Source organism: Enoplosus armatus, chromosome 15, assembly GCF_043641665.1.
Source record: "Enoplosus armatus isolate fEnoArm2 chromosome 15, fEnoArm2.hap1, whole genome shotgun sequence".
In the NCBI taxonomy this organism is placed as follows: domain Eukaryota; kingdom Metazoa; phylum Chordata; class Actinopteri; order Centrarchiformes; family Enoplosidae; genus Enoplosus; species Enoplosus armatus.
In genome coordinates, this window is record NC_092194.1 from 9,223,351 (window position 1) to 9,239,379 (window position 16,029).

General features: G+C 42.3%; 1 protein-coding gene across 2 annotated transcripts; it reads right to left on the reverse strand.

The window, feature by feature from the left end:
- Positions 1-6,995: 6,995 nt before the first annotated feature.
- Positions 6,996-14,360, reverse strand: arel1 (apoptosis resistant E3 ubiquitin protein ligase 1). 2 transcript variants are annotated; one of them, XM_070920397.1, is made up of 19 exons: positions 14,283-14,360; positions 13,632-13,703; positions 13,098-13,324; positions 12,701-12,938; positions 12,405-12,574; positions 12,011-12,191; positions 11,606-11,850; positions 11,390-11,467; positions 11,157-11,298; positions 10,934-11,055; positions 10,726-10,801; positions 10,445-10,554; positions 10,146-10,325; positions 9,732-9,857; positions 9,119-9,248; positions 8,954-9,012; positions 8,780-8,869; positions 8,514-8,689; positions 6,996-7,662 (listed from the first exon to the last, which is right to left on the reverse strand). In XM_070920397.1, the coding sequence occupies exons 2-19, from the start codon at positions 13,645-13,647 to the stop codon at positions 7,560-7,562; spliced, it is 2,469 nt and encodes an 822-aa protein (XP_070776498.1). In that variant the 5' UTR covers positions 13,648-13,703; positions 14,283-14,360; the 3' UTR covers positions 6,996-7,559. The 2 variants fall into 2 exon arrangements, with proteins under 2 accessions (XP_070776498.1, XP_070776499.1); XM_070920398.1 differs by lacking the exon at positions 14,283-14,360 and having other exon boundaries at positions 13,128-13,324; positions 13,632-13,647.
- Positions 14,361-16,029: the final 1,669 nt, after the last annotated feature.

Here is a 16,029-nt window from a genome sequence, read left to right on the forward strand (position 1 = left end):
ACCCAGAGCAAAGCAAACACTCTCTGCCATGTCCGTGGCCTCTCTCATGTCTTCACTTGTTTCTGGCCTTTAATGTCCTCCCCAGAGTGTCCTGGATGGTATCCTCATCATCCCGTTGGGTGGCTGACACCCTTAAACAGGAAGGGACTCTTGCCATGACCCGCAGTGCTAACACAGAAAGCAGAGAGGAGCCCGGGTGAATTACATCATATCCTCTTCAGGCTGTCTTGCACCTTGAACCTGATAACTTTATGGGAAGGAAAGATTTGTGGAAAATATCATGTTGTGTAGCTTATTCCTCATGATTACATACACTGAATTCGACTTTTACATGCAGCAATGACTGTCCAGAGGAGTCATGTGAATCTGCTATTCAGAGAACATAGCTGAAATGAAATCAGGCTTAAAACACGCAGTCTCTTTTTCAAAGGGTTTAAGCGGCGGCCTGCCATTATCTAAACTGAGAGCTGGGCACGTTTGGGAAGCAGCAGCTGATAGGATGCAGTCAATCTTTCTGTCAGTCCGAACAGAGCCTCACCCTGTTCCCCTCTCTCATCAGGGTGGTCCCTACAGTGACGACCATCTCTTGGCAGAGATCACCACCGTGGACAGGAACACGCTTCCTCTCAATCAGCAGTTTCCAGCAGGTGTGCTGTACCTCTCTTTTCTTACATCCACATCTCTAACTCACTGGCTCCTGGCAGTTCCCCTTGAGTAAATTTAACAGTATGTAGTGTGGCGTGTGGTGCCAGCTTAGACTTTCACACACCGGCCTCTCTGAGCCAAGCTAAACGTGTGCGAGTGCAAAATCCTATTAACATCCTGTCTTTGATGCTGCTGTCAAACTGTTTTTCTCTCAACAGATTGGACTTCACAGCACAGAGGTGAAGGTAAGATATGTGGCTCTGCACTGTAAACACACTGTAAGCTGGCCATTGCTCATCTGCACACAATGAGAGATGGCACATGTGCAGACCAGATGTGGCTACTATTGTTGTGGTTGCACAGTTGTGGTCAGTGAAACCTATTTAAAACCTCATCCTCTAACTGGAGAAAGTATGAATGAATGAATTCCCCTCTGGGTTGACAAACTCTATGATGATTTTAAGCTCAAAAGATGACTAAAAGCTGTAGAACTTCCTTCATTGTTGTGATGTGGTCCAAACCACAGACCAACACAGCGGTTCATTCAAAAGTACTGAGCCTTAGGTAGTGTGGTGTGGTGCTGTGGGATACTCCAGGTCCAGCTATTTTATTAGGTTCAGGCACAGCAGGAAGGTAACTTAACATCAGACTTGTTCAAAGTTAAATCTAATACAAACACACAGTATTTTTAATCTATAGTTACACTCTTTGAATGTCCACACATTTCAAGTTTCATTTACCTGCCTGTCCAGTCATCTATCATTCAAAGATCTTTGCAAAGTATTCTTAATAATTCATAAAGCAGTTTGTGCTTCAACACACGCACTAGAGGCTGGACAGAGCCACAAACGCATCCTGGCTCAGTCCATGCTGATGTATGACCAAATATGACCCCTTGGTAGAGCCAGATTTGCTTGGAGACAGAGCCTGGCCTGTTGAGGAGTTATAGTGCTCAGGATCAACCCAGTGGCCTGGAGCTCTTTACTGGCTTGCAGTGGCTGTGGTTGGAAAGAAGGCCAGTGCCAACCACCCTCCCATCAAGCAGCCCATCAAGTCTTGCTTATTTTTCTGTTCATATGTGGGAGTCAGGATTAATGACAGTGACTTTGGTCCTGACCTTGTGACCCTAAGCCAGAGCTATGCAGCTTTTCATCACATTGGAAGAATGTGCTGTAAACCACCCTGTTCCTCTCCATGGTTCAGGAACCGTATGAAGAATTTTACATGCATGTACAGTAAAAGGGACAATTTGACATGGGGGAGTTTATGAGCAGACGAGACTAGGAGTCTACAGCCAATCTAGCAGCTCTGTGAGGCTGTACTTAGGCAAAGCAGTGCTTTGAGCTAAATGCATAATCCAGAGTCTTGGAAATTCAAATAGTCACCTGATGACGGCGCTAGATCAAAGGTTAAGGGATGGCCAAAGTTATTACATTCATCCTGTGGGGGTCATTAAAGTCTCATCTACCTGTCTATCCAGTCATCTGCCCTTCAAAGATCTTTGTGCCAAATGTCATGGAAATTCACCCAATAGTTGTTGAAACATTTGGTATAAAATCTCATGGTGGCGCGAGAGGAAAAGTCAGGGAATCAACAAAGTGATTAAGCTTCATCCTCTGGGAACGATGAATGTCTGTACAAAATGTGATGCCAGTCCATCTAATAGGTGTTGAGATACTTCAGAGAATAAGGGACCAGCTGATAATGCCACAGGAAAAGTCAGGGGATCACCGGTCAGTAGGATTCATCTTCTGGGGGCCATGAAGAAAAAATTCCTCTGCACTGAATGTTTGCTGCACGTCCACTGTACACTTACAGACAGACATCATAATGAATCCCACTTCACAGCCTATTCTTACCTGCTATGGTGACAACCATACTGACAATAAGGGTGGAGCGGCTTTGTTGTTGTCAGACAGTTGGACAGTCTACATTAGAGGCCCTGTCTTTACAGAGGAAATATAAGGACTGAAATGTTTGCAGACACACTGAATATAATACAGCTGCACATCCCAGCAGGACAACTAACCCCGTGAATCTCTCCAACATCATATATAACATAGACAGCCATCAGCTGGGGGACACTTAATCTCCACGATAGCAGTTTTCCAAGACTGCTTGTGGCTGTAAGCTTCTGCTTGTCTCTGACCTCAGCTGTACGCACAGACATTTATATCATTTTCAAAACAAACCATGTGTTGGCAATCCTGTTTCTGATAGAGGAATGTATTTTAATGAGGCCTTTTCATCTGTGTGTGGCAGCTTGTACATGTTGTTCAGTGTGGACTCACAGCATCCCAGCTCGGGTGTTGAGAGCCAGGTCTCAGCACTTAAATCACAGAGGATTGATAGGAGCAACAGAGAATCTGTGAAATATCAAGAGATGGGGGGAAAAATGTCTTTAATCAGCAGCAGCATCCCATCCATACATTCCTTTGCTGCACTTAGTTGCCAGACCATTGTCATCACTGGGATGTGCATTTTTCACAGCCGTTTTCCCCATAATCCTCGACCATGTCGATTGCAGAACCACACTGTCACCAGTCATAAAGGGAGCCAGTTTAGACCCTGATAGGGCAACTGCAGAAGACACGGCTGAGGAAGAAATTCCCCTCAAAAAGCCAAACAGTCAAAGTCATTTAAGTCAGCCATTGCGAAAGGAGCAAGAGAACTCTTCTTCTTCATCCTGGAGGAGGACTTCACATGCTCACACACAGACCTGATGTTTGCCAGTGTTTGGACTGAGGCCTGACGAACCTTTCGCATGTGACATGAAGTCAGTACACTATACAGTGAAGGGTAAACTTCCTGGGGAGAACTTCAGTCCAGGTCTGCTGCTGGAGCGATGCTCTCCTGTCCTTCTACAACCCTGATTAAGATTGGCCTCTAAATCGGCCCAATCATCACAGATGATGAATACCTGCAGCCAATCCAGTTGGCAGTTAATCAGTGGCGTCCAATCAGGTAATGAGGACCTGCATGTTGGAATGGGAAGCAGACAACCCCACGGCTGTTTAGCAGGAAGGAGGGAGAGCGGTCATGTTCTAAAGATACTTATGGCGTGCCACATTTGTGTTGTCTACCCTGTGAAGATCACTGTCTGCGGACAATTATCTTTGATCAGTGGAACTGACGGACATCCCCTCAGAGGCAGGGTGTCTGACTCAGAGATGGGAAATGAGGCACTGCATTTTCAATTATGTAAATTCTTTGGTTGAGGAGAACCACCCATAAATTGACTCCCTGTGGAACTTGGCAACCCCCGAACCCCAAAATCGAGCTGCAGTCAGGTCTGGAGATGTTTATGGAATAGTACATGGAAAATTTGTCAGAAAAACATGTTTTCCCAGAGAATTAGTATCATCAGATGAATTTACAAAAATGCACAGCATTGTTGCTGAGCGATCTCCCTCAGGTTCTCTGGGGAAGGACAACTGTTCCAACATGGTACATTAGTCTTAGTGAGCGCCAGAGGATGACTTTCTGATTTGTGGTCCCTCTTTAGCAAGCATTCCTGGGGGAAATTTGAGAGAGACCATTATGCAAATCCACAGGTGCATGCCAAGACCAAATAACTGGACTCCTGCCTCCAAGTACTTCAAGATGCCTTTCTGCCTGCTCCTGATAGTGTTCAGACCACAGTGTGAGGAGACACGCCAGGACCATGTGGGTGTAGCATGGAGGGCCATGGGGCCGCATGTCCACAGCCTTCAAGCAAAGCAATTAAAAAAGGATTTTTACTGGTAGAGTATCAGAAACTGTATGACTCAGGAAGCAAACATTCAGTCGGGCAAGAGTGTATTCCTATCACATCTTGTGCTGATATGGCTGTCAGTTATGCCACCATCTCCTCATGGTGAAAGGAACGGTCAGATATTATCACATTCCACACACAGCAGAGCTCTCAAAAGATTGATTTCATTACGCCTTCAGCTGACGTGAAACCAGCAGGTTTGAATGAACTTTGTTTATTTTCATGTGTTCTGTGTTGTGGGGAAATGACAAAAATGCCTATAATGAAGGGGATTCAATCTGGCCTGCTCTCTATGTTGAAGACTGGAAGTGTGGAGGCTCAGCTGAAGACAGGAAAGCTCCTCATCATTTACTGCTGCTAAGCTGTCCTGAGGGAGGACAGCAGAAGCACGTATCCTCTATTCATGTCACATGTAGAGCCACTGCCCCCTTGTGTCTAAAACATGCATTCTGCTGGCCAAGAAATGAAGTGGAACTTATACAAATGACAGTTACACTGACATCTTTTTATGTATTCATATGGTTTTAAAATAGTCATATAATCTATATCTGTAAATCATTTGAGTTTCTCAGTTTTCAGAACATTTAACTTCACTTTCTGCCTTCATTGCAACAAATACCACACCTATCCCAAGCTCCTACAGGAACTAAGATACTACGTTGATATTTTTATACCACAAACCATTTTTTTGACTTAGTCATTATGTTGAGAGCACATTTGGTCCCTTTTCAAAGTACCCTTAGCAACTTTTGGACACCAGTTTATGAACAATGGGTCTGTATCAGCACCACACACTATCTGGACACCAAGTCCAAACCCGGGTCTGAACATGTAAAAAGGCTGTGTAATCACACTGCTTAACACGAACCAAACATGATGCACAAAACGTGAGAGAATGTGATACGAATTTAGTCCATCATGTTTTATTCCCACAAACAAAGGGCCTGCAGTGCAGAGAATCTCAAACATTCATCAGCAGAGGCTTGCCATTAAAAAAAGGAAAGAAAAAAGAACCCCAGCTTCAGAGTCATAGGCAAATATTTCACAATATCTACATTGCTAAAAATGTCACACTCAGGCCATCTAACCAAGAAACAATCTAAACATAAAACAGTGGTAAATGCTCATGAAAAGCAAAACATTAAACAAAACATAAAACTACAGGACAGACCTCTTACATATTTGTTTATAATGGTCATATCTAATGGAACAACTAACACATGTAATGCTTCAACTACTTCTGATAAATATGATACCAGCCATTGGTATTGGTGCTGAAAACACACCCTTAGTGAAACATTCTCAAAAGCACTTATGACATTTTGACTGCTCTCTTCAGTACATCAGGTCAACATTGCACAACCCAAACAAACACAAATCCAAAAACTGTCTTCCAAACCTCTTAACATTAAAAGGCCGGCTTAAGCACAAGCAAATACTCATCAAAATCCCAAGCGGAAGCTGTATTGACTCAGGTGAACCAACGCAATGCATCCCAACCTGCAGCAGCTACAGTCAAATTGTGACATCTTTGCCGTTCGACAATTAAGAAATTAAATCTCTTAGTGGCCGAGTCAAACTTTTACTACCGACTGTGAGAATAATGTGAGAAATGAAACTGCATCCAGAGTGCTCTGCGGGGAACGTGAACATATTCAAATCAAAATACTACTGAGAAGAAACATCCATTAGCGTTTTCTTTTCGCTTCAGTCTACACATGAATTTTACTTTTCTACAAACACAATGACTTGCAGCACACACTATTACAAAATGGCTAATGAACATGTAAACTCTGGAACAACAAAAATGAATTGCTACACAATTATGAACAGAAAAAAAAAAGAGAAAACAGCTCTGTTGGCTCAGAATATTGACAACAGTAACAGCATTAATGATAAATAGTTTTACAATAGCATAAAGGGTATCATCTCCACTGATATAATGCTTTAGTTTACTGAGGATGTGTGATAATATGGCTAAAAGGTTGCACAGTCAGGACTGGAGGGAGACAAATGTGAACAAACGCTATGTGCATGCTTTGCCGTATATGTGCTTGAACACATACACACCTGTGTCAGAGGACGCAAAGGTGGCATAGGAGATTCTGAGGTAAACCCATGAAAGGCTGCAAATGAAAAAAGGATACAGCATATATAACAAAATGTTTGTTATATACGGGCTCTCCAACCAACACTCACATCCACATTGACCCCTGCATGTACTAGTAGAAATGTCATAATATAACTATTACCTATTATTATCTACTATGCTTCTCTCATCTACGCACCTCTCTGGATACAATCAGAAGCAAAGGGCATGAATAAGGCAGGTTATAAAACATAACAAAAACAGTTACCGCTCCAGACAAACATATTTTCAACAGCATGGGTCAACACAAATATTTCTTTTCAAGACGCAATAAGTTAAAAACATGTATAAACAATAGAAATTACTTGGCTTCCTTTAAAACCCATTCATTTCTGACAGAGAAAAACAAAAAAAGCTTACAGAAATTATATAAACTCTCAACCCATCAAACGTGCAACATTAAAGAAATCCCTTCTCCTTAAACGTCAAATCAAAAAGGTAACCAGATGAAAAACCTATGTATACACACTAGTATGTACAAGTATTGAAATAAAAGAGCGATATCATATATTTACATACACACACATCAGTCCCTGATCGATTAAGGCCAAAGTGCTGTAGATGCACGCGTCACCCACATGACATGTAGGCTGCTGTTGCACTTAAGTGTTCCTCAGTTTGCAAAATGCAAAAGAAGCAGTTAAATGGTAATACTCAAGGCCTTTGCTCTAGCATCATTTGTCTTTCAAACATATAAAACTAAGCAAACTTTAGCATTAAGAAATAAGCCCAAACCTCACCTTTTTCAGCAGTTCGTGGTTTCCTTTTTTACAAAAGTGAGATATTTTATATACATAGAGTAGCACTAGAGTTCATATAAGTGAGTCCCGGTTTTCTTCTGGGACTTCCTGTAACGCCCTCTCATCCTGAGAGAGTATTTATAGGGAGTCTGGATGATTCTCTGCCGAGAAGCCTGTTAAATACAGATGAATGCAGGGAATCGATGCACTGGAGTGGGCAGTGCTGGTCTCCTCTTGTATAAGTGGAAACGCAGTGTCAGTGATGGGTGAGTCAGAGCATGCCAAAACCCTCGCTGCCCTCACTGATGGCCAGCTTCAACATCTTATGTAGCTCCTCATAGGAGTCGTAGGTAGGGAGGCACAGCTGGTTAAAACTAGACAGAAAAGAGAACCACAGAGAGTCAAGTTAATGTTCAGATAAAGCATTTATATAACGTGATCAAAACATTTGCTTATCTAAATATTAGAAAGTGTGGTGTATTTTTCTTATCGTTAACAAATCCAAAGAAAAGACAAAAACCAACGATTACTTTATTGTAAATACTTTCTAGACTGATATATTTTATTCCTCTGTGCCATAGAGCAACACTGTTAACCAAGAACTATTAAAAACACATCAATGAGCCGCACTGTTGCGCTGGGTGACATGTTTTGTAATTACCATAAACCATAGACACCATCCTGCTGCCGTAAATACCACGAGAGCAGCACATACGTATTAATCCGCCACTGAAAATAGTCCACAAGAAATGTACTATTTACTGCCTTTTTGACTAACGTTTGCTAAAAACTACAGTGCCCAGCAGTTTTAGGAAATGAGAGGAAGAGTCTACAGCCATGCTAGCAGCTCTGTGAGGCTGTACTTAATAACAGTGATGCCTTGAGCTAAATGCTACGGTCAGCATGCTAACATGTTCACAATGACAATGTTAACATATACGTATAATGACCGCGTTTCACCATCTTAAGTAAGTGTATTAGCATGTTAAAATGTTAGCATTAAACACAAAGTACAGCTGAGGGTGATGGGATTTCTGTAAAACCAAAATATTGAACAAATAAAAATGTTTTAATTGTTTTTTAGGGCAGTTTTGCCTCTAGTAGAGAGACGACAAGAATCAAGGGAGAGAGAGAGAGACAATAAAGGTCTTTAGACCGACAGACTGACATTGCCATCCATGAAAGTCTCATCCTTTAAGTATATCTGCCTTTTTTTCCTACTCACCACGTATGTGCAGTGGGCAGGGTGCTGTGTGTGGGGGCAGCGATGATCTGGAAGGAAGGGCAAAGGGTGTTGAATCCCCCAGGGGGGAGCTGAGACGAGCCGGTGGTGAACTGCAGCAGACGAGCCAACTCCTCCTGGGTGAAGCTGGACACCACGGTCCAGAACCACTTCATCACCTGTGGCAACAAAAAATAAACATGCTCAGACATTTTCATCAGTGGCCTGCTGTTGGAAGAAAACGGAGATGGAGAATTTCAATGACATACTTTCTCTCTGAAGTGCCACGATCCTCCGACAATCACAGCGTGAGCCTTGAAGTCCTGCACGTTTATGTCACCGGTGCCACACATCAACAGCTGAAGACATTAAAAGGAACAAATTACAATTACCCAGTGGTGTTTTAAACATCAACAAGATTTTATTAGAAACATCACACATACCTCCAACTCATTCTCATCAAATATGGCTAGCAGGTTTTCTGGAACCAGTTCGTTCAAACCTGCAATTGATCAGGAAATTACACTAATTACGTGCACATTACCGGAGATCTCAAATGAGAGGAGTTGGCAAAAACTGGCAGACTGCAGCTGTGCTAGTTTCCTTACCTTTCAGGAAGTGTTCCACCTCATCTCTCACCTGGCTGGCCAGTCTGTACTGGGCTAGCAGGTTGAGATAATGCATCTTGTTTTCATTGGTAACAGCGATCTGAGCTCCCCCTGATATCAGCTCCACCACCTGCCAGAGAACATGAGGCAGGATATAAATGTCAGACAAAATACATAAAACAGTAAAACAACAGAAGACGTGAGCCAGTTTAAAATTCTATTATTGTGTGGGTCTCAAAGTAATGGCTAAGTGTGTGTGTTTGGCTGTCACACACTTGTTAGCATTCGTATAAATGTTTGGGCAATTAAAAGTAAGAAATCTCTGTTTGGAGCAATATGTATCTAATTAAAAAGAAGTAGGTTGAACTCAACATGGGGAGTCACAGCCAGTGTGTGGTATTATATAACTGAGCAACAACGTTTTAAAAAGGGCCACGGATGCCAAACTCTACTCATCCACCTTTATGTAAACTCACCACTCCCCCTCTTTAAGAAAATCGAGATGCTTGCCAAACAGCCAATATGGTTTCTTTTGTGTGGTTTATTGCTCCTATCTCCTGTGAAATGACATCAGGGATAAAAGGGGATGTTCCTTTCCAAAGTGTTGCCTCACCTTCTCCAGCTGTCCTGACTTGCTGTACTTCTCCTCGGCAAACACCAGGTCCATTTCACTCACGTCATTGTTTAGGATGAAGCAGACTTTAGTTTTGTAGAACTCCTGGTCATCCGTCTCAAAGTACTGCGTGTGGAAAATAAAACGAAAACACAGGAAAGTGACGTTTTTAAAATAAACATGGCACTTCATCTTCTCGGTGGAAGGATAAAAGCATGACTGGGTCGGCTTTAGTTCTCGGCTTTGAAATCTGAGGAAGTTGGATAAACAGCAAAACACGCTGGCTAGTTCTCCATGAAATAAATAATGCCAAGAAACAAAATCAGGCTTTGTGAGGAATGTTAAAGTGATGAGGCGGACCAGCTGACACCAGGAGGTAAACAATCAAAACATGACCTGTACTGTCTTCCATACCTTGTAGTTCATCCTGAGGCCAATGATCTGCGCCAAAAAGGAACGCGTAAAGCGAGCTCGGACCAGCTGTTTGTAGGCCCCACCCAGTGCAGACTCATACAGGCACTTCCCTACGATGCGACCCGCAAACTCATACATCTTTAGACGCAGGTGGGGTGGCCGGTCAGCGTTTGGGTGCACCTGGAAAGTGAATGCAAATGCTCTCTTTATTTGATTTTTTTTACTGCATGTAGTTTAAGAGGACACTAAGCATCCATTAGTGGTTCTGAACGTGGAAGTGGTTAAAAAGACTAACTTACAAGGCCCTGGTTGTTATCGCTGAAGCGGGTGAACAGCTGGTTGGAGGTGTCAAAGAGGGTCTTACATATCAGCTCAAACCACTCCCTGCGAGGGCCTCCCCAGTCCAGAGCTGCCGAGAAATGTCAAAAGGCTTTAGCAGTGTGGTCGCTTTAATGAATACCTGTGTCTGTAACTTTCATTAGGATCACGGTACAACATTTTCAATACAGAATAAGAACTCATAAACACAGACTGAAGACACCTTGAATGTCACTCAGTTATATTCAGATGTTTTGTTTACCTTCCTCATCCTGAAACACGACCTCAAAGTTCTTACTCCAGTCGGACACCGAGAAGTTCCTTGTAGCTTTCAGGGACTGAGCAACAGCAAGAGGGACAGACAAGTGAGAGAGTTATCACTGGGCCACATGACTGCTATGAATACATGCCTATTTCCATAGTGCACAGCTTATGAAACGGCTCTATAAACACAGCGAAGCAGCACTCACTGAATCTAGAATGGCGTGTCTAGTGATTTTTAGGCAGGTCTTGGTGCGAGGTCTCTTGGAGTGGATGTGCCTGAGTTCACGTTGAAAGAAGTTCACCTTGTCTTGGAACGTTTCAGAGCCACCTGCGGACAATACCATCAGATTACTGCTACAGTCCCCACAAAAGACAGAGCTTGCTGAGTGCAGCTCAAGGCAAAAGTAATCACATTAGACTGGAACAAACCAATGTTCTTGTGTAGGAAGCGAATGAAGGTGGCGGCCATGATGTTCCTGTCTTTGCAGCTGAGCTCCACAGGAGGCTGTATCCCGTCGTCCACCACTAGAGTTAGGTACTTGTGAACCGGGTCAGGACCATAATAGGTAAACTGAAGAGAAAGCAGAACAATATGGTAAGCTTGTCAAACCAAATGAAAAACGGCCCATTCTCCAGGGTTTTATGACATCAGTTTTGCTTACCTTCGTTCCTGGACATACTCGAAAGGTGAAAAGGCGCCACGGAATAATTTTCAGGTAGAATTCCTTCACGGATAGTTGCTGTTTGACATAAAAGTCATCTTACATTAACGCATGTTGAGTAGTACCCTCTCAAATACAAGATCTCTTACTTTCTTATATTCACAAGAAGAAAAAAAAACACTAATTAAACCTAACCATTATATGCTGGCCGCTTACCTTTGGCGATGTGTAACAGTAGACCTTTTTTGGTTTCTTGACCTTCTCAGGTTGTCCCTCCACAGGAGAGTCATGCTCATCCTCCTCTTCTCCCATGGAGGGCCTCCTCTGGGGAGCCAGCAAAGAGGAGGCTGGCAACTGCCATGAGGAACTGCTGTAGTTCCCATTGCCGTAAAGGTATGCCTCAAAGTAGATACTTATGCCTGGAGTGGACACATTCTTTTCCACACAGGCCTTCTCATTCTCTGCAATATACAATGAGAGTATGCGTTAGGCTTTGAAATCACAGGCAAACAAAAACAAATCTACAAATCTCTTCCATGCATTAAAAAATTGTTAGAAACGTACACTGCATTTGCATTTCTGGGCCCAATTTCATCTATATTAGTGTATTTTTCTGCTCACCACTGAGAACAATAATGTCAAATTCCCCATTGCTGAGCGGCTGTTCCTTGTAGGAGATGCGGGCCCTGAAGCAGCCTGTCTTCCTCAGGGTCAGTCTGAGCAGAACCTGGCACTGCTGCTTGTTGAGTGAAACTGACTTACTGTAGTACTCCTCCACACTGTCATCGTCCACTGTGCCCAGCTGAAAGAACAGGAAAACTAAAATGAATCCCAGCTCAGAGGTTTGGAAACCGTTAAGAACCTGTTCTGTTGTGCTGTAAAAGCCAGTGACTGTGCAATTTTGAACAAAATGGGTGAAAAGAATTGCTGACTTCCATTTTAACAGTAATAATCAAGAAATACATCTTCCAAATTAGAGTATGATGGATTATAGAAAAGCAGTTTGTTGTCTTACAGAGTGCACATGGACGCTGTAGTTGGCTTCGTCTGTGAGAGATGTGGAGTTACTGGTGGGGTTTCCATACTCGTCTCTGGGCTCAATCTGCAAAGTGTGCTGCTGGCCATTTGTTAGCACCAGGGTGGAGAAGTGGTAGGCTATCTTGGTTTTGGATGGGACAACTGTACCTGAAGTAAACAGAAGTACAGAAAAATACTCAATCAGCAATACAAACTTAATAATTTCAATAATCAATAATTACACACAGCAAAACACAGGGTTGGATCCAAAACACACACACACAGTAGAGTTACCTGGCTGGAATATCTTGTAATAAGGGCTGTAGGCCACATTGAGGCCACCCAGCTTGACAGCAACCTCATAGCGTCCAGCTTTGCGCACTGTGAAGGCCACTTTGACTACATTGGACTCTGGTTCTTGCAGAACCTCCTGTGTAACAGGGATGTCCAGAGCCAATTCAATGTGGGTGATGTTGACCCTCAGTCCCACAGGCCGATGAGCCGGGAAAGGCTGGCCATTCTTATAGAACAGCTGAGAAGCACAAAAGGAGTGTAATTTAATACAGTGAACTCATTTTACACTTCTGAACAGAGCTTGCGGGCCAAATATTCTTGACACTGCTGTCAATGAGACTAGAAACAAGAGGCAGAGTACATCTTTGGCTTCAACACATTAGGAATCAATTATCACCTCCACTCTGAAGCTCATCGTCTGCCCCACTTCCTGCGGTTCCTTCCAATCCCAAGACACCTTGCAGGAGCGTGGGTCCAGGTAGTTGCCCCGGACATAGTCGTAAATGCTGCGGTCACCGCGTCGCCCTGGATCCTCATTCTGCAGGAAGCTGACTACTCTTGCTGCAAGCTCACAGAGGAACTTGATGGTAAAGACAAACGCTATGATGGAAACAGTAATTCCACCTGCCACAAGAAGAGAAGAAGTACAGGAGACAAGTTGTTGGAACCTGTGTTTGCAATAAACTCAAGGTATTTATTTGTTTTTGAAATATGTTGATTCACGTCTAAAACAGAGCAAACATTTTGACAAAGGTTTCTGGGACCAGCAAATCCTGGGGCTATACAAATACTATAAAGCAATTTGTAAAACCGGTAGTACCACGTCACGGTTGAAGCATATGCTTGCAGGAAGACTAAGCATGAGTCACGTAGTTCCAGGGCCAGCCAAATCCGCCCACACCCCATTCCAAACAGCCAACACTGGACTCACCAATCACGTAAAACATGAGGTCCCTTATCAAGAAGCACAGCGCCACAGTACAGCCAAATATGAGAGCTCCCGCTGAAAAGACAAGTGGACATTGTACCAATGAATAATTAATATGAAGACACACTTCGTACTCTGAGCCAGCAGGTTACATTTTGATGGTTGTACTTTCAGTTCTTTTTAAGGTGTTGTTTTATGATTACATAACCCCAGGCTGGACATCAGCGGCACTATATTTAACATTATATTTTACAAATGAAACAACAACAAATGCCAAGAAATTGTGTGATGTAAGTGGTTAGTTTTGAACTTTAGTATGGAAGTTGAAAACCAGACCCTGGGCAAGAAAACGAATGTAACAAGGGTTAAGGTTGTTCATTAGGATACTATAATGGATGGATGGATGCTATAATGTTACAACATTTATTTGTTTTATATTATCCTCCATTTATCCTCAACAGGAGTGAATACTGTGACACACACACAGACACTTGGCTGTACATAGAGATGAAGCAACACTGAACTACATTACAACACTTAAGCTAACACCATTTGTGAAAACACTTAGCAACAGTGCAATCCATCTTATATTTACGTCTTATACAGCAACCCAAACTAAAATCATTCCAAGGATGAAAATTAACAGGATCTCACCAATCGACCACTTCTCATTCAGACGCCTCCCAGCAAGGCTGTGCACCAGCCGGATCTCGTAGTCCTGGTCACGACTCCCCCTTGACGTCTGGAGGATCTTGATGCCTGTAGACAACTTTATGTAGTCTTCGTAGTAGTAACCCCAAGCAGCTAGAGACAGCTGCAGTTGACTGTCAAACTGAGACAGATCATCCAGATTCACACAACCCAAGGTCTTCAGTCTGCAGTGGAAAACAAAAGTGAAAGTATGTGAAGTAGATGGTTGACAGGAATCGTAACAATGCTTAATTACTTTAAAAGTACAGCCTTTATAAATACAACCATACCATGGCACATGAAGTGTTACTCCATGTCTATTGAGACAGACTGCTGACTTAACAGGTTGCCCCACACACAAAACAAACACTACTTTTTGTGAAACTCTGCATGAAAAGTAAGCTCTTATCAGCAACACCCTTTAGTTATGTCAACAGGGAGTAGTGAGATGGTGTGGCATGTTGAATATGACCTTACCAAAGAATTCAGATTAAAGCGGCAAAGCTATATAACATGGAAAGGTCTACATAAGCACAGCAGAGGAAAATGCTCAGGCAGATAAATGGTTGTAATCTTTAAAATTACTTTAAAAAATTAAAAAATCTTTGCAATGCTTCTATTGCAACATTGTCTTTGCCTGTTAACTACGATCATGCTTGTGCAGTTCTGCGGCAATTAATTAGTGTGATTATCATGGCCAAAATGAACATTATTATCTCAATAATTACTGAAATAAGATGCAAATCTACTAGCAGTATTAACACATATTATAGTGACTAAAAAACACATTGAAAACAAATGCAAAAATAAAACGTTATACAGAAAAATAACCATGTGACTTTTTCTAATTGTTTTTTTCCCCTCTGACAACAATACATTTTTGAACAAATATCTGACATCACTTTCTTTATCTATGCCATGCAAAACGTCAATTTACTCTCATGCTGCTGCGTCCAGTCTACAGTGTGTGGTGTGACTGATTATCTACCTTATGTTTGTAGTCAATTACTGTGATAATGAAAAAAAAATGTAATCCCCTTTTTATTTTTTTTATCATCCTAAATACAATATTCCTCTGAGAAGTAACGAGGGGTTTATGTTAGTCTGCAACATCAACTTCCACATTTACTGTGTAATATTTTTATCCAACAGACCATCATCTGTCACTGAATCAAATATTTATGGGACTAATAAAGGTCTAATAAAAAGGTTTAAAGTCCAGTCAATCAAAATAGCAACGTAGGCAGCCATTGCGTGACAGTCATGACCTTCAGAAATGTGACAGTGTCCCATTAGGAATGTCGGACAGTTTTCCTTAAAACATGATAACTATGACATGACTATGTGATTGAGAAACACAAGTGACCTTTAGAACAATTGACTACAATTGACTTTCCTTAAACTGAGGCAGGGCAAACAGGCAACACTTTGATGAAACAACAACAACTACTTATTACAGCCGGTTGTGATTGCATTAATGGAGAGCACCCAACAACCATACACAAACATCTGCATTGCTGCAGGGTCTCACGCTAACAGTCTCTAAAGAATACTTTTTACTGCAGTGACCCTCTGAAACACTGCAGCCTCCAGAGCTCAGTGTCAGCAAACGCAGCTAACCATGAATGGAGAGGGTGCCCTCAAGTGGACATAAATAAATATAGCCTGTGTTAACCAGCATAAAACATACATGACCATAAACACATAACCA